The following is a 16,721-nucleotide window of genomic DNA, read 5'->3' as shown; positions in this document are numbered from 1 at the left end:
TCTGGAGGTAGCGCGATGGGCGTCGCTCCCAATAGCTTGCAGAACCTCTAGTCACGTGCAGGTTTTGCAAGCCCAGCAGCATCTGGCAGGTCATGTGACAGTTGACGTTTGTGCGACGCTCCCCAATGGAAAAGGAGAGCTGCCTTCACAGGACTAGGAATTGGTTTATCTACGCGAATAACAGCATGACAGGGGCGGGGAGAGCCTATCAAGTGCTGCTAGACGGAACGGGGCGGGGCAGGCCACTGGTTGCGGAGTGAGCTGGGCGCGCGGCGCGCAGGCGCCCTGGGGACCCGGTAGCGGCGGTGGCGGTGGCGGTGGCGGTGGCTGCGGCGACGGCAGAGGCGAAGGGAGCCGGATCGCCGTCCTGAGCGGGAGGCGGCGGTGGCGGCCATGGCGGCAGATGGAGAGCGTTCCCCGCTGCTGTCCGAGCCCATCGACGGTGGCGCGGGCGGCAACGGTTTAGTGGGGCCAGGCGGGAGTGGGGCTGGGCCCGGGGGAGGCCTGACCCCCTCCGCACCACCGTACGGAGCCGGTAAACATGCCCCGCCCCAGGGTAAGCCGGGGCGGGTCCGAGGTGCTCCCCGGGGTACTCTGAAAGCCGGGAAGGGGGCGGGACCGAGGGCAGAGGCGGGTCCCAGTCGCCAGGTGCGGGACTGCTGCACCTGTGACTGGGCGAGGCTTCCTTCCCTCCGCAATCGCGACCACAGCGTGGGACGGAAGGGGGTTCTGAGCAACCTGATGGAAGCGCCAATTATGAGAAGCCCTCCAAGCTTGGTCAGAGGGTTGAAGATCAGAAAGACTTCCCTACCACCGTGGAGCATCAGTGGAGGATATCTGTAAGTGATCCCAGCCCTTCTATTTTCTTCCTCTCCAGCATTTCCCCCGTTCCCCGAGGGACATCCAGCCGTGTTGCCTGGGGAGGACCCACCCCCCTATTCACCCTTAACTAGCCCAGACAGTGGGAGTGCCCCTATGATCACCTGCCGAGTCTGCCAATCTCTCATCAACGTGGAAGGCAAGATGCATCAGCACGTAGTCAAGTGTGGTGTCTGCAATGAAGCCACCGTGAGTTATACATATCTATGAAATGGGCCCTGTTTCCTGGATCCTCTTTCTGATGTCTTGATTCTAGACCCCGACCTTGCGGCTGTTAGCCAAGTGCTCTTGATGATACCCAGGTTTCAGTTCCAGGTGTCTCACACAGCCATTTCCCCAAAAGCCACTCACCAAAGCTAACGTTTACTTTCTCTCACTTCACACCTAGCCTAGTTCCTATTTGCAAATCTCATGTTATAGTCTGTTTTATTTCTCCTTCCTGGCTAGCACCTTATTTTTCTGATCTCATAAAGTGTTTTTGGAGGGAAGTGGAGGGGATTGGGATTAGAGGTTTGCTTGCTGATGACCCTGTTATTCTCTAGCCAATCAAGAATGCACCCCCAGGGAAAAAATATGTTCGATGCCCCTGTAACTGTCTCCTTATCTGCAAAGTGACATCCCAACGGATTGCATGCCCTCGGCCCTACTGGTAAGAGGCATAATGTGGGGAAGGGCATAAGTGGAGAACTGGAAAGTCAAAAAAGGATGAGCGTATGTAGAGAATGTAAAGGTGAGAGAGCCTAGTGTTTAGTTAGAAGGAGAAAAGACTTTGAAGCATATCCCTCAGGAATGTTACAGCTGTCTTTCTCATTTCTCAATAAAAATATTGGGATGAAATGATGTCGTTTAGGAGAATAGAGAGCTTTGGGGACTGGGTGTGTTATCCTGAGGTCGGAGGGGAATTGGGGACCTGAAGTTTAAGCAGTGCTCTTTCTTTCTCAAGGATTCTTGAGGGTATACAGTGTACAAAGTGTACAAAGTCGAGTGACTTGATAGGCAGGGAGTGGAGGATGTGAAACAGGGACTGTGTGAAGATTTTTAGGATTAAAAACTTTTCAAACACAGTCTTTTTCTTTTGTATAGCAAAAGAATCATCAACCTGGGGCCTGTGCATCCCGGACCTCTGAGTCCAGAACCACAACCCATGGGTGTCAGGGTTATCTGTGGACATTGCAAGAATACCTTTCTGGTGAGGAAGGGGTATTGGGAAGGGGAGGGGAGAGGAGACTAGGAGTCATTTCAAGTATATTTCTTGGAGTAATGGTAACGACCCCTGAAAGTCTGTCCTATGGGAACATGTTCTGCATCCCCACCCCAAGGTTCTCATTGAGGGGGACCCTGCTTGTGCTATTATTTTCGTTTTCTTTCTCCATAGTGGACAGAGTTCACAGACCGCACCTTGGCACGTTGTCCTCACTGCAGGAAAGTGTAAGTGATTAGGGATTGAGCTGGTCATTGATGTATGGAGTAAAAACTCTATGGCTGTAGAAAGCATCCATTTCTATTTGCCTCCCCACAGGTCATCTATTGGGCGCAGATACCCACGTAAGAGATGTATCTGCTGCTTCTTGCTTGGCTTGCTTTTGGCAGTCACTGCCACTGGCCTTGCTGTGAGTACCCTTGCCCCAGTCTCTTTCATTCTGCAGCCTCATCTCCATAGGCTAAGATTTGGGAAATTGCTACCCTTAAAAAAAGTGGAAGAAACTTGGGGGAGTAGTTTGTTTTAAGATATGGATGAGCTAAAGTGTAAGGTGGCTGATCAAACAGACTTTATTACTACTAAGAGTGCAAAATAGCCATCCTTTGTCTGTAGGATGAGGATAGGACAGTGAAGTGCTTAATTTAAGAGTTGCTATTTGCAAACCTGGCTCAGTTGTCAGATATGAAGAAAAACTGAGATACAGTGTGGGATGGGATGAGTATGTTACTGCCTAAGGGAAGGGAGCTGAACAGCTCTGCCTTTAAGAAGGTCCCTGAGGGTGGCTACATGTGGATAAGGAACAAGGACTGAAGCATGAGTTATTACTGTTCTTAGGACTAATAGGAGGTAGTGGAGACCAACATTAACCCCATCTTTCTTTTCTTCTCCCTCCTTACCTTCATCAGTTTGGCACATGGAAGCATGCACGGCGATATGGAGGCATCTATGCAGCCTGGGCATTTGTCATCCTGTTGGCTGTGCTGTGTTTGGGCCGGGCCCTTTATTGGGCCTGTATGAAGGTCAGCCACCCTGTCCAGAACTTCTCCTGAGCCTGATGACCCACAGACTGTGCCTGGCCCCTCCCTGGTGGGGACAGTGACACTACGAAGGGAGCTGGGGTAGTTAAAGGCTCCCGGGGCTTCTATAAGGAAGCCAAGCAGCTGCCTTCCTTTTCCCTGGGGAGAGGTAGGAAGGAACCAGGCCCTCACTTAGGTTTGGAGGGGCAGATAAGAGCACTGCTGACCATCTGCTTTCCTCCAAGGGTTGCTGTGTCTAGGGTGAAGTAGGCAAAACGTTGCCCTTAAAACTGGGTCCTAAAGACGGTTCCAGCCTTGTCCTTCCTGTGTGCTCCCTGAGAGCCATTCCTGTCCCTTACACATTCCAGGGCAGGGTGGGGGTGGGTAGCCCTGGGGGTTCCCCTCCCTCTTGTGCACCATTAGGACTTTGCTGCTGCTATTGCACTTCACCAGAGGTTGGCTCTGGCCTCAGTACCCTCAGTCTCCTCTCCCCACATTGTTTCCTGTGGGGGTGGGGTCAGCCGCTGCTCTGTACAGAACCACAGGAACTGATGTGTATATAACTATTTAATGTGGGATATGTTCCCCTATTCCTATATTTCCCTTAATTCCTCCTTCCAACCTTTTTTACCCACCCCTCCCCCCCCCCAGTTGCAGTATTTAACTGGGCTGGGTAGAGTTGCTCAGTCTTTGGGGGAGGTTAGGGACTTATCCTGTGCTTGTAAATAAATAAGGTGATGACTCTACCCTTTTTCAGTTGTTAACTTGTATGCACGAAAATATGAGGAAGGGAATATGTAGCCCCACGAAGGGGTAAGACACAAAGACAGCAAGGCTGAAACTATGGCTCTTTATTTTCGTGTGGATAATTCAAACAAACTCATTAGTAGTCTTTGTTCAATTTTTCTTAAAAAAGAAAAAAACCCTCAAATAAAAACTCTTGGGCTTAAAAGAACTCTAAGTCTGTCACAGGAGCCTGGTTGGAGGATTCTTATTTTTATAGATGAGAAATACAATGCAGATTTCTCCAAAGAGTGTTTAAAGAAGGAATGGTAGTTGAGAGGGCTTATTTCCCAGGCTCAAAGTGATTTAGGGGTGGTGTCACAGTGCTAGGTATAGGGTGATAGGACAGTGATCACTGCCGAGGGCCTTGGAACGGATCTTGCTATCACACAATGCAGGTAACAGAGAGTGGGACAACAAAAAGTAATCAAGGCGCCAACCAACATTCTTGGATCGAGCATTCATCATGTAAGTCCAAAAGGTGTAGGCATAGGGTGTGTTGGGGTAGAGGTGCCTAAAGCTGTCAGCCAGTGGCACAGCCTGCAGTAATTCCCCAAAGCCTTGGCGCTCTTGTGGCGTGAAGCCAGCATTCTTTTTGTTTCCCTTGGGGTTGCGAAGGTCAATTTCTTCATGTGCCACATTGAGGTCTCCACACAGCACAAGGGGCTTTCGGGAAGCCAAGCCCTTCAGGAACTTGCGAAAGGCTTCATCCCAGCGCTGCCGGTACTCCAGTCGTACCAGACCCCGGCCTGCATTAGGTACATAGGTTGTTACCAGCACAAACGAGTCAAATTCAGCCACAATCACCCGGCCTTCCTGATCATGCTCCTCCTCGCCTACAGAAATGAAACAGAATTAGCATAAAAAACTGTAAGAAAAGGGAAAGCCATCAAGAGGTGGGGCAGAGATGGAGAATTAGCAATTGGTCTTGAAGAGTTCAGGCATTAAGCATCAATAGGGTCTCACCTATGCCATAGGAAACTTTGAGTGGGCAATGGCGGGAAAGTAGGCCCACGCCACTGTATCCTTCCTTGTCTGAAGGAGCGGACCAGTATTGATGAGAGAGTCCAGGCAGCTCTTGAAGTTCAGCTGGTAGTTTGTTCTCTGAACATTTGGTCTCTTGAAGGCACAGTATATCTGGGGCTTCTTCCTTTACCCACTATAAGTGAAAAGAAAGGTGATAAATGTATTATCAATTCAGCAGAACATTTATTGAATATATGCTAAGTCATAAATATGCACAGGTTAAACAGTCAAGCAGTTCGAGGTTAAACAATATTTAAACAATTCAAAGCTAGATAAATGAAAACAGAGGTAAGAAAGTCTTACGTGCTATACTATGTGTTTTTTCTATAGGCAAGCTAAGAATTTTTTTTTTTTTTTTTTGAGACGGAGTTTCGCTCTATCGCCCAGGCTGGAGTGCAGTGGCCAGATCTCAGCTCACTACAAGCTCTGCCTCCCGGGTTCACGCCATTCTCCTGCCTCAGCCTCCCAAGTAGCTGGGACTACAGGCGCCCGTCACCACGCCCGGCTAGTTTTTTTTTTGTACTTTTTAGTAGAGACGGGGTTTCACCATATTAACCAGGATGGTCTCGATCTCCTGACCTCGTGATCCGCCCGTCTCGGCCTCCCAAAGTGCTGGGATTACAGGCTTGAGCCACCGCGCCCGGCCGGCAAGCTAAGATTTTTAAGCTATAGTTAATGAAATGGAGGACATGCTGAAGATAAAATGGAGGAAATATAGTAAAGAGGTTTTTGCAACATTCTGGGATGAGGAGAGAACATTAAAAAAGAAAATGGCAATGGAAGTGAAGGAACAGACATTTAGGAAATACAACTGGCAAGACTGGGGAAGCCCCACAGAAAACTGCAGGCAGGAGAAAAAACAGCCTGAAGGCTATACGGAGAAAAGGGGTGACTAAACCCTAAGATCATTCAATACTAAAGAATGTCTCTCCCTCAAATACCACTCACATCTAATCCTTTCTTCTTAATCCAGGCTCGAAGCCCATCCACGTTCCAAGAGCAGATCTTGAGTGTGGCAGGTTTGCCACTGGGTGAGGTTTTCTGATCGGGGGGGTCCTCATACAGGGCTGGGCCCTCTCCTGCTGCCTCCTTGTCATTTTTCTTTGCGGCCGTCTTACTCTTCTTGGGCTCTGGCTCTATAAAATGAGTAATATATACTGACAAAAAGTGGGTGGTTTCCAACCGCGATCCGGCGTTAACTATGGACCCAACGAAAGCCTGCGGTTACTGCGTCTTCACAAACCCCTGCAAAAATGAGTCGGCCCGTACTTACCGTTCATCAAGGGAATTACAAACACCCCCGCCGTAGCTTCTAGGAAGAGGGGCTCATTTTATTCTCTTACCTGTCTTGAGCTCATCCCCGTCTTCTGCCACCGCTCCCTTTTTCCCACGCTTCGGCATTCCCGTAACGAACGCTCTTCGGCACCTGTACCGCGTAGCCCACCAAAGCAGTATTTTTACCGCGTTGCCTACAGACGCAAAGAAATCATGAAACCAGCTAAGCCTGGGGAGAAGACTCCTCTCAAGAGCGTCCCCGCACCAGGTCCCGCCTTTCAAACCACGTTATCTCTAAATCCTTTCCCCGCCTCCGTGCATCATAGGCCCTTCAGCCCCTCACCCACGTAACTAGATCATTTCATAGTGCCTTGTACCCTACTCGCGAGATCTGCCCTCCAGCCAATTGAGGATCTTAATTAAGGGTCCTGACTCAAGCTTGCCCTTCAGACTGCCAGCGATGCCCCTCTTACGAGCAAAAGAGCAACCCCGTATCTGCACCGGTCCGATGGCAGCCTAGCTCCTCCTAACCCGAGCACAAAGAAGGATGCACGCTGAGCCCCCACGTGGGTAGCGGACCTGGTCACGTGATCAGAGGCACGCGTCACATGGCCGAAGAACGCGCGTGATTGGTCTGTCTGACACCACGTGATGAAGTCGCTTGGCCTTGCCTCCCTCATCTAATTCTCTGGGAGACCTAGGGCCCCAACCCTCCTTCGGGCTGTTTATCGTTGTGCCCGACGCACGGCACATTGTTTGACTCTGACTTAAGAGTCTAACGCTGTGCAAGAGGGAAAAAAAAGTGGAGAAGGTTGGGCTGGACCACGGGAAAGAGATAGGAAAACGGATAGGATTGTAAAGCACAGAGTCTGCTCGGCGTCCCTGGCAGTTAGGAAGACAGGTCCTTGGAGGGGCCTTGGCGGGTCTCCGCTCGCGGGAGTTCTGCGCTGTCTTTCCCACTGTTATCTGCAGGCTAGCCTGCTTCGTCTGCGCTCCGGAAAGGTGCGGCCCAGCGCAGACTAGTGAGGACTTCCACAGCTCCTGACGTTGCTAGGAGTCCTGTTGGCGTTTTCTCCCAGGCTCCGCCATGCCGGCGGTGCTGGGTTTTGAAGGCAGCGCCAATAAGATTGGCGTGGGTGTGGTGCGGGATGGCAAGGTGCTGGCGAACCCGCGGCGGACTTATGTCACGCCTCCGGGCACAGGTGGGTGAGTAGGGGAGTTAAGAGTTTTCCGCGCACTTCCCCGCAGAAAATCAGCCTTCCATCTTCCTAAATACTAGTGAGGTGCAGCTTTTGATCTGAGTCTTATTGAAATTATGTGATATTATTAACGTCACAAGGCTGATGACTAGAAGAGTTACAAGCACTTGGACGTGGATCTGATGAGTTCGTTTACCGTTTATTGAGCTCATTTTATGTGCTAAGCATTCAGAAATAGATGTTATGATACTGCTGTGGAGTCAGACATATAAATAGATGTTTATACTACAGCATGATAAACAGTGTAATAGAGATGGACTCGAAATATTCTGTTTAAAAAACGCTTAGCAGGAGTATATATTCCAGTTGCCCTGAATATACACTCCTTTTTTAAAACAATTTATTTTTTGAAATATTCTAGGATGAGTAGAGAGATGACAGTGGAAAGACTCCCAGCTTACATGTCAGAGAACTGGCTGGCTATGCTGTATTCACATTAAATATTTATGTTTTGGACATTTGGTCTTTATTTTTTATTTTAATTTGTTTTTGAGACAGTCTTGCTCTGTTGCCCAGGCTGGAATGCAATGGCACGATTTCGGCTTACTGCAATCTCTGCCTTCCAGGTTCAAGAGATTCTTCTACCCCAGCCTCCCGAGTAGCTAGGACTACAGACAGGTGTGTGCTACCACACCCAGCTAATTTTTGTATTTTTAGTAAAGGCGGGGCTTCACCATGTTGGCCAAGCTGGTCTCCAACTCCTGACCTCAGATGATCCGCCCACCCCAGCCTCCCAAAGTGTGAAAATTACAGGCATGAGCCACCGCCCCGGCCTAGTCTTTGTTTTTAAAATGGGAATAATACCTGTATCATTAGGTCTTGAAGATTAGATGAAAGTACCAAACACGTCTGGGTGTGGTGGCTCACGCCTGTAATCCCAGTACTTTGGGAGGCCGAGGCGGGGTGGATCACCTGAGGTCGGAGTTCAAGAACAGCCTGACCAATATGGAGAAACCCTGTCTCCACTAAAAAATACAAAAAATTAACCGGGCGTGGTGGCGCATGCCTGTTAACCCAGCTACTCGGGAGGCTGAGGTTGTGGTGAGCCGAGATCATGCCATTGCACTCCAGCCTGGGCAACAAGAGTGAAACTCCGTCTCAAAAAAATAAAAAAGAAAAAGAAAGTACAAAACACATAACAACTTGTAATTGATACTTTTAATAAGCCATTGTATCTTGCCTACTCTCCCCTCAAACACTTGCATACATAGGAGAGGGGCAACTGATTTGCATGTATCTGAAAAGCCTCCCTGAACAGGTGATGTGACAGATTACTCATTAGAAATAGGTATGTATGTTTAGCATTCACTCCTCTAGGCACTTGGGCACTGGAAATACAAAGATAAACAAAATACTCATTGCTTTGAGATACTCATGATTAAGCTGAGCAAACCACAGAAAATTATAATGCTGTAATTGTTAAATAAATGACATCATCATGCACAGAGTTCTGTAGGGTCACAGAGAAAGAAGGTCACCAGGCCGGGCGTGATGGCTCAGGCCTGTAATCCCAGCACTTTGGGAGGCCAGGGCAGACAGATCACGAGGTCAGGAGTTTGAGACCAGCCTGGCCAATATGGTGAAACCCCGTCTCTACTAAAAATACAAAAATTAGCTGGGTGTGGTGGCGTCGCCTGTAGTCCCAGCTGTTTGGGAGGCTAAGGCAGAAGAATTGCTTGAACTCAGGAGGCGGAGGTTGTAGTGAGCCGAGATCGTGCCACTGCAGTCCAGCCTGGGCATCAGAACAAGACTCCGTCTCAAAAGAAAAAAAAAAAGGCCGGGCGCGGTGGCTCACACTTGTAATCCCAGCACTTTGGGAGGCCGAGGCGGGTGGATGATGAGGTCAGGAGATCGAGACCACAATGAAACCCCGTCTCTTCTGAAAGTACAAAAAATTAGCTGGGTGCAGTGGTGGGCACTTGTAGTCCCAGCTACTTGGGAGGCTGAGGCAGGAGAATGGCATGAACCCGGGAGGTGGAGCTTGCAGTGAGCCGAGATCGCACCAGGCCACTCTAGCCTGGGTGACAGAGCTAGGCTCCGTCTCAAAAAAAAAAAAAAAAAAAAAGATCACCAAAGGGTATGGGTAGATACCACTTGCATTGAGACATGAAGGCTGAGTAGGGTAAGAGGAAGATAATTTCTGAAAGTTGAACAGCCTATATAGAAGCTGGAAAGAGTGTATCCGAAAATGTGGACGATAGGATGCTTGGGGAAAGTGAAAGGACTCTTACTACATCACTAAAACTCCTGTTGCTTTCTTTAACTTCCTACCTACCTTTGCTACCAAAAATCCCTGTGATCTCTGACCTGTGTTCATTTTCTAGGATTCCTTCCAGGTGATACAGCCAGGCATCACCGAGCTGTTATCCTAGACCTGCTGCAGGAGGCACTAACAGAGTCTGGATTAACCTCCCAGGATATCGATTGCATTGCATACACCAAGGGTATGGCTGGGAGAGTGGTCAACGATGGAGGAATATACCTGCAACCTGGCTAGGTCAAAATAGCCAACACCTTACCTCTGCCACCACCACTACCCCTACCCCACCTCACATCCCTTACTTCCCCCACCTATTTTTTTTCCAATCTCTAGCATTGTAACTTCCATTTCTATCTCCCTAGGCCCTGGCATGGGTGCCCCACTGGTTTCTGTGGCTGTTGTGGCCCGTACTGTGGCCCAACTGTGGAATAAGCCATTGGTGGGTGTGAACCACTGTATAGGCCACATTGAGATGGGCCGCCTCATCACTGGAGCCACCAGCCCAACCGTGTTGTATGTCAGTGGAGGAAATACGCAGGTAATTAGGGTGCTCTACCCATTCCATCTCAATTTCTGAGGCACTGAACCAATATCTTCTTTGTTCTATCTGAGTCATGGGAATGTCAGGAACAAAGTGAACTCATCTGAACCTAAAATACTGTAGACCAGAAAACTCCCAACCGAGTTTGTAACATTGCAAATTTTGGCAGCATGTTCAGAACATTAGATGACTTATCATTATCAGACTTTATATCTGATCATAAAGATTAGGAATTTCTACTTCAGGAAAGGAATGAATGGTAAGGATTGAAGCCTTCAAAATAATGAATATCTGAAAGATCTTGCATTATTTTGAAGCTTATTTTTTCTGTAAATCTTAGCAACTGAAACTAACGGTTACTGGGCATGGCAACTCACACCTGTAATTCCAGCACTTTGGGAGGTCAAGGTGGGTGGATCATCTGAGGTCAGGAGTTTGAGACCAGCCTGGCCAACATGGCAAAACCCCATTTCTACTAGAAATAACAAAAATTAATTTGGCATGGTAGCAGGTGCCTGTAATCCCAGCAAGTTGGGAGGCTGGGCAGGAGAATTGCTTGAACCAGGAAGTGGAGGTTGCAGTGAGCCGAGATCACACCATTGCACTCCAGCCTGGGCAACGAGAGCAAAACTCTGTCTCAAAAAAAATAAATAAATAAAAATAAGGAACTAAGGGACGCTACCTGATTTATTATTTTAGGGCAACTACATGTTTTGTTTTTGTATTACTGGGGATGATTATATAGACTTTGTTCTAAAAGTTTAGAAATATAAATAACTATAAAAATACTTTATAAATTATAGAAGATATTTTATTTTATCTTATTTATTTATTTGCAACGGAGTTTCGCTCTTATTGTACAGGTTGGAGTGCAATGGTGCGACCTTGGCTCACTGCAACCTCTGCCTCACAGGTTCAAACTATTCTGCCTCAGCCTCCCGAGTAGCTGGGATTACAGGCACCTGCCACCACACGTGACTGACTTCTTGTGTTTTTAGTAGAAACGGGGTTTCACCCTGTTGGTCAGGCTGGTTTTGAACTCCTGACCTCAGGTAATCCACCTGCCTCGGCCTCCCTAAATGCTGGGATTACAGGCGTGGGCCACTGCCCGGCCAGAAGATATTTTAAATTTATAAGTGAAGCTAAAGTTGTTTGGGATACCTTATATGACCTTTTGAAGGTTGGGATTGGATTCCTTTCCAACAGAACACTTAATTATCATTAGAAATAGTTCAGCATTGTCCCCAGCCCATGAAAGGGTTGTGTCTAGAAGATGAGGCACGTGTTTCCCATGAAAACGATGCGGAAACTTCAGCAGGTAGAGGGCAAGTAGTTGGTTGAGGCCTGAAGGATGACATACAAGGTTAGAGACTTGGGTTGTGGAAAGTATAATGGAGACTACAAGAGGTGATAAAAAGGAGCAATGGCGGCTTTGTCTTCCTCTTTTAATGTTTGCTTAGGTGTAAGAAACAGGGAGGGTAATTAGGTGGAGGGGAGTGGATAGCAGGAGCAGAAAGGCAGGGTTTTTCCTTCTCCTTTGTTACTATCTTTTTGACAGCAGATTAAGATGTGTATCAGAAAGGGAAGAAATCCCTGACAGCACTGGGAAGGGAAAGGGACTTCTTAAGGTTCCTAGGAAACCCTTGGTGTTCTAAGTCTGCAGCATATGTGTCAGTAGGTGACAGATAATCTCTGTGCTAAAAGTTGGTCACATATGAAGAATGGCCTTAATACGTAAAATAGTTGGGCATGGTAGTGGGCGCCTGTAGTCCCAGCTACTCGGGAGGCTGAGGCAGGAGAATGGCACGAACCCGGGAGGCAGAGGTTGCAGTGAGCTGAGATCATGCCATTGCACTCCAGCCTGGGCAACAGAGCGAGACTCCGTCTCAAAAAAAAGAAAAATGGTCTTAAGTGGACTGCTATTGCTGACTTGGCTGGGCCATTAATCTGCCTCCATATGAGATTTTTGAGTTCTTCAACTCTGCTTCTTGGTTCTAAATACCAGTGCCCAGCTGGATACAATGATTCACACCTATAATCCCAGCACTTTGAGAGGCCGAGGCAGGTAGATTGCTTGAGACCAGGGGTTTGAGACCAGGCTGGGCAATATAGTGAGACCCGATCTCTACAAAAATATAAAAATTAGCCACACATGGTAGGCCAGCTACTCAGGAAGCTGAGGTGGGAGGATCCTTTGAGCCTAGGAGGTCGAGTCTACAGTGAGCTATGATCACACCACTCCACTCCAGCCTGGGAGACAGAGCGAGACCCTGTCTCAAAACAACAAATATCACTGTCACTATGTCATAATTTAGAAGGATTCATGTTCTCTGCCTCCCAGCAGAAAAGCCTGTTCCCTACTGTCAAGACTGCATTTAAGGAATATATTAGGAACTTCTAAGCTGGAAAAGAAATGTATTTGAAATGATAATTTATTTCTGCTTGGACCTAGACTGTCTTGTAGATTAGGACTCTATTCCTGGAATCCTCAGGGTATGCAGATTTCTTTTCAAATCAGAGCTGTAAAAACATTACCCATTCACCATTTGGGAAACACCTTTCTTCCACTTCTTATTGGAAGCTCTGGTGGTCATGTTGATCCTCTGCTATGTTTTTCTCCCAAAGCCAAATAATCCTGTTTACAGACTTGGGGTTTCATGGACATCCTCATCACCCTTAGGTGATTGCATACTCGGAACATCGTTACCGTATCTTTGGGGAAACCATCGATATTGCAGTGGGTAATTGTCTGGATCGTTTTGCTCGAGTGCTGAAGGTAAGCCAACGGGGCTGCAGAGAACATAAAATGCGGGTGAACTTTTGGGAAGCCATGGAGGTGGAGGGAGGAAATAGTAAATAATCTTCTTATGCTTCTTGCATATCTGATTTCATCCTATTCCATTCCCTCTTTCCTTATTTTTTTCTTCTGCTAGATTTCTAACGACCCAAGTCCAGGATACAACATTGAACAGATGGCAAAGCGGTAAGGGAACATAAGGTGGAAGCAGGCTGGCTGCTGGGGCTTCAGGGATTTCCCCATATACGGTATATATGAACAGAACTTGGGAGGGGCTTTGGAGGGTCAGAAGCCGGTTGACTGTAGGCTTAGTGCCTGGTGTACTCATTCCCACACAGAGGCAAGAAGCTAGTTGAGCTGCCGTACACTGTAAAGGGGATGGACGTCTCATTCTCAGGGATCCTGTCTTTCATTGAGGTGAGTGTGAGAGAGGTGATGAGACAGGGGCACCTTCATGCTTTTTAAATGAGGCATATCTGTTTTACTTACTGTTGTATTTCACATAGCTCAGTATGTTCATATAGCACATTCCTGGTCCATATCATGTGCTGAGTAAATTCATTTATAAGGTATTCATTGAATATCTCTGTGTGCCAGGTACTGTTCTAGGTAGTAGAGATGCAGCATGGAGCAAAACAAAAATCCTTGCCTACATGGAGCTTAGATTCTAAATGGGGGGGGGGGGGGGGGGGAGATAAAAGAAAGAGGAAAATAAATGAAGTGTTAGATGATGATGAGTACAGGTGAAAAATTAAGCAGGATAAGTAAGGGGTGAGACATGTCAGGACAAGCATTCAAAAAGTTAATTATTGCATCTTAAATGAGTGCTGTTCATTCTATACCATGATGCCAGTGAAGGGAATGTGGTACAGGATGTGCTGGTAACTTGAATTGTGGTGAAACATGGTCACTCTCCGAATGCATTAACTTTTGTTCTTATGTAATCTCAAAACCATGATTTGCTGATTCATTTGTTTTTCCCTTTAATTGTAGGATGTAGCCCATCGGATGCTGGCCACAGGCGAGTGTACTCCGGAGGATCTGTGTTTCTCCCTGCAGGTAATGCAGTAAAAAGCTGGGACAGAAAGTTGGGACTGGAGGAGGTTTTATATTGTAGAGCAGAACTAATCTGGGGCGCCCCTCTAATATTTTCTCCTTATGTGTCCCCGACAGGAAACTGTGTTTGCAATGCTGGTAGAGATCACAGAGCGAGCCATGGCACATTGTGGCTCCCAGGAGGCCCTCATTGTGGGAGGAGTAGGGTGTATGTATTATTGAACAGTGTTCCTCTTTCCTGTTCTTAGCACTGTGCGTCTTCCTTCTGATACTCTAAATCATTAAGGGTTTGGAGTAAGCTTCCCAATCCTTGCCCCGGTCCCCTACATCATTGTTCTAAGTAAGTGCACATGACGTGTTCTGCTGGACCATGAGGAGACAGCTAAAACTAAGCTAATCCTGTTCCCTACCTCTTTGTAGGTAATGTGAGGCTACAGGAGATGATGGCGACAATGTGCCAGGAACGTGGAGCCCGGCTTTTTGCTACAGATGAGAGGTAAACACACTTTCCCTTTGGTTTCTTTTTTACTGCTCCCTGTTATAGGGATTTTCCACCCTTAGATCCCAATTTTCATGTCTCTTGCATCCCAGATTCTGTATTGACAATGGAGCCATGATAGCCCAGGCTGGCTGGGAGATGTTTCAGGCTGGACACAGGACCCCACTCAGTGATTCTGGGGTTACACAGAGGTGAGTGATTCAGCTCTTGGTGAGGGTAGATTTTTGGGATGTAGACAAAACAGCAGGGAAGAGAGTCCAGGAACATGAGGGCAGAGAAGAATGGAAGATGTTAAGGGCTAGCTCTCTACCATGTTTCTTCTGTTTTTCCACAGGTATCGGACGGATGAAGTAGAAGTGACCTGGAGGGACTAATAAGATTAACAGAATCACAGCAGATAGTTCCTTAATTGGAACCCAAAGGACCATGTGCCTCAATCTCTATCCTGATGTCACAGGAGTCCTAGCAAAGATATAGACTCCAAGCAAGGCTTGGGGTCCTTTATGGAACCCCAAGATGACTCAGCAATAAAATATTTTTGGTTTTTTGGTTTTGTATGTTGGTGATTGGATTGTGTTGTTCAGGACCAATATAGATTTGGTGCTGGATAAATTCTTGTTGGAGGCTACTGCTGTGGAACGAAGAATGAGGTATCTTTTTTTTTTTAAGAAACGGAGTCTTGCTGTGTTGCCCAGGCTGGTCTCAAACTGGGCTCAAGCTGTCTTACCACCTCAGCCTCCCGAGTAAGCATGCCACTGTGCCTGGCAACAATAGTATTATCGTACCTATTAGTTTAGTATCAGATCCTGTGCTAACTGCTTTACTTTCATCCTCTCATTTAAATTCTTTGAAGTAGGTACTCAAGACTTCTCTCAAAATAGCCTGGAGGCTAGGTGCAGTGGCTCACACCTATTATCCCAGTGCTTTGGGAGGCCAAGTCAGGAGGATCTCTTGAGCCGAGGAGTTTGAGCCCAGCCTGGGCAACGTAGCAAGACACCACCTATTTGAAAATTTTAAAAATTATCTGGGCATGGTGGTGCACATCTGTAGTCCCAGCTCCGAGGGAGGCTGAGGCGGGAAGATAGCTTGAGCCTAGGAGTTTGAGGTCGCAGTGAGCTATGATTGAGTCACTTCTCTCCAGCCTTGGTGACAGAATAAAACCTTGTCTCTTAAAAACAAACAAATCAACAGCCTGGAGATTGGTCTAATTTGTAACTCTAGAGTAAAACTGCATCTACTCCATATACTTTCTCCTACATGCATATCCATTGGCAGGCTTGAGGAATGCCCGTAGATGCACATCCCTCCCTGTCACAACAGAACGAATCTCATACCCTTTATCTTATTGACGTTGGTATCAGTCATCACAATTGGTCCTAAACTACTGAGTCATCTCTTATTTTACACTTAATAACCACATATCTCCACTCTGTTTTGTCTCCATCTACCTAACTTTTCCAACTCCGGAAGCTCTTCTACTGTACCCTCTGGAAATGATGGCCAGTCATTTGTCAAATTCTCTGTATCCTCAACCTCTTCTCTGAATGTTCCTTCACATTTATGCTCTCCAGACTTGGTTTCTTATGAGGACTCTGCTTCTCCTAAGGTGGTGTTTTCCCTTCCACACCCATTGTACACTGGGACTGGGGGTGGTGCACATGTCCTCATTTTTACTCATACTGTTTCCAGACCATTGTCCCTCATCCCTAGTACCCTTCTGCTTTGAAACAAACTACCACATGAACACCATTCTTGTCATAAATCTTGATGATTTCAATATTCAGGTAGATCATACTAATAGCCACTTATTTCCTTGGTCATGTTCTAGAGCTGCAGATCCTCCACATCTCAGTTTCAGACATCCCACTCTCTGGGATGAACCACCTGTCTTTCCAGTTCATTTTCTTTAATATGATAAATCCAACAGTTCATCCCTTCACCAGGACCTACGGTCCATTGTTCATACTTCCTTTCTACAGATTTTATCCCCCACGTATTTTTATTTCCCTCCGCCTTCAGCTAAATTCCCATAATCCACCTCATTTCCCTTCCTTTTTTTTTGCTTTTGTCATATTCAACTCATCGCCTACTTTAGACCCATGCAGCTGAAAGGGGTAGTAAAAAATAGC

The 16,721-nt window shown here is 47.1% G+C and overlaps 3 protein-coding genes across 14 annotated transcripts; 2 read left to right on the top strand and 1 right to left on the bottom strand.

The window, feature by feature from the left end:
• The first annotated feature begins 109 nt into the window (after positions 1–109).
• On the top strand, positions 110–3,847 carry PIP4P1 (phosphatidylinositol-4,5-bisphosphate 4-phosphatase 1). 2 transcript variants are annotated; one of them, XM_025393040.1, is made up of 7 exons: positions 110–556; positions 878–1,068; positions 1,422–1,528; positions 1,963–2,068; positions 2,255–2,307; positions 2,399–2,489; positions 2,986–3,847. In XM_025393040.1, the coding sequence occupies exons 1-7, from the start codon at positions 394–396 to the stop codon at positions 3,127–3,129; spliced, it is 855 nt and encodes a 284-aa protein (XP_025248825.1). In that variant the 5' UTR covers positions 110–393; the 3' UTR covers positions 3,130–3,847. The 2 variants fall into 2 exon arrangements, with proteins under 2 accessions (XP_025248825.1, XP_025248826.1); XM_025393041.1 differs by having other exon boundaries at positions 110–535; positions 2,986–3,843.
• An 83-nt stretch (positions 3,848–3,930) lies between these two features.
• On the bottom strand, positions 3,931–6,821 carry APEX1 (apurinic/apyrimidinic endodeoxyribonuclease 1). Of its 11 annotated transcripts, none has more exons than XM_025393028.1 (5): positions 6,558–6,821; positions 6,249–6,374; positions 5,854–6,041; positions 4,846–5,038; positions 3,931–4,715 (listed from the first exon to the last, which is right to left on the bottom strand). In XM_025393028.1, the coding sequence occupies exons 2-5, from the start codon at positions 6,304–6,306 to the stop codon at positions 4,198–4,200; spliced, it is 957 nt and encodes a 318-aa protein (XP_025248813.1). In that variant the 5' UTR covers positions 6,307–6,374; positions 6,558–6,821; the 3' UTR covers positions 3,931–4,197. The 11 variants fall into 11 exon arrangements, with proteins under 11 accessions (XP_025248813.1, XP_025248817.1, XP_025248815.1 ...); XM_025393032.1 differs by having other exon boundaries at positions 6,563–6,821; XM_025393030.1 differs by having other exon boundaries at positions 6,614–6,821.
• A 23-nt stretch (positions 6,822–6,844) lies between these two features.
• Positions 6,845–15,149, top strand: OSGEP (O-sialoglycoprotein endopeptidase). Its single transcript, XM_025392454.1, has 11 exons — positions 6,845–7,382; positions 9,764–9,883; positions 10,062–10,237; positions 12,921–13,016; positions 13,174–13,223; positions 13,376–13,454; positions 14,031–14,096; positions 14,211–14,301; positions 14,514–14,589; positions 14,685–14,783; positions 14,927–15,149. The coding sequence occupies exons 1-11, from the start codon at positions 7,268–7,270 to the stop codon at positions 14,964–14,966; spliced, it is 1,008 nt and encodes a 335-aa protein (XP_025248239.1). The 5' UTR covers positions 6,845–7,267; the 3' UTR covers positions 14,967–15,149.
• Positions 15,150–16,721: the final 1,572 nt, after the last annotated feature.

Source organism: Theropithecus gelada, chromosome 7b, assembly GCF_003255815.1.
Source record: "Theropithecus gelada isolate Dixy chromosome 7b, Tgel_1.0, whole genome shotgun sequence".
Taxonomy (NCBI): Eukaryota; Metazoa; Chordata; class Mammalia; order Primates; family Cercopithecidae; genus Theropithecus; species Theropithecus gelada.
Note: the sequence above shows the minus strand (reverse complement) of the source record. Positions and strands in the feature narration are given on the sequence as shown.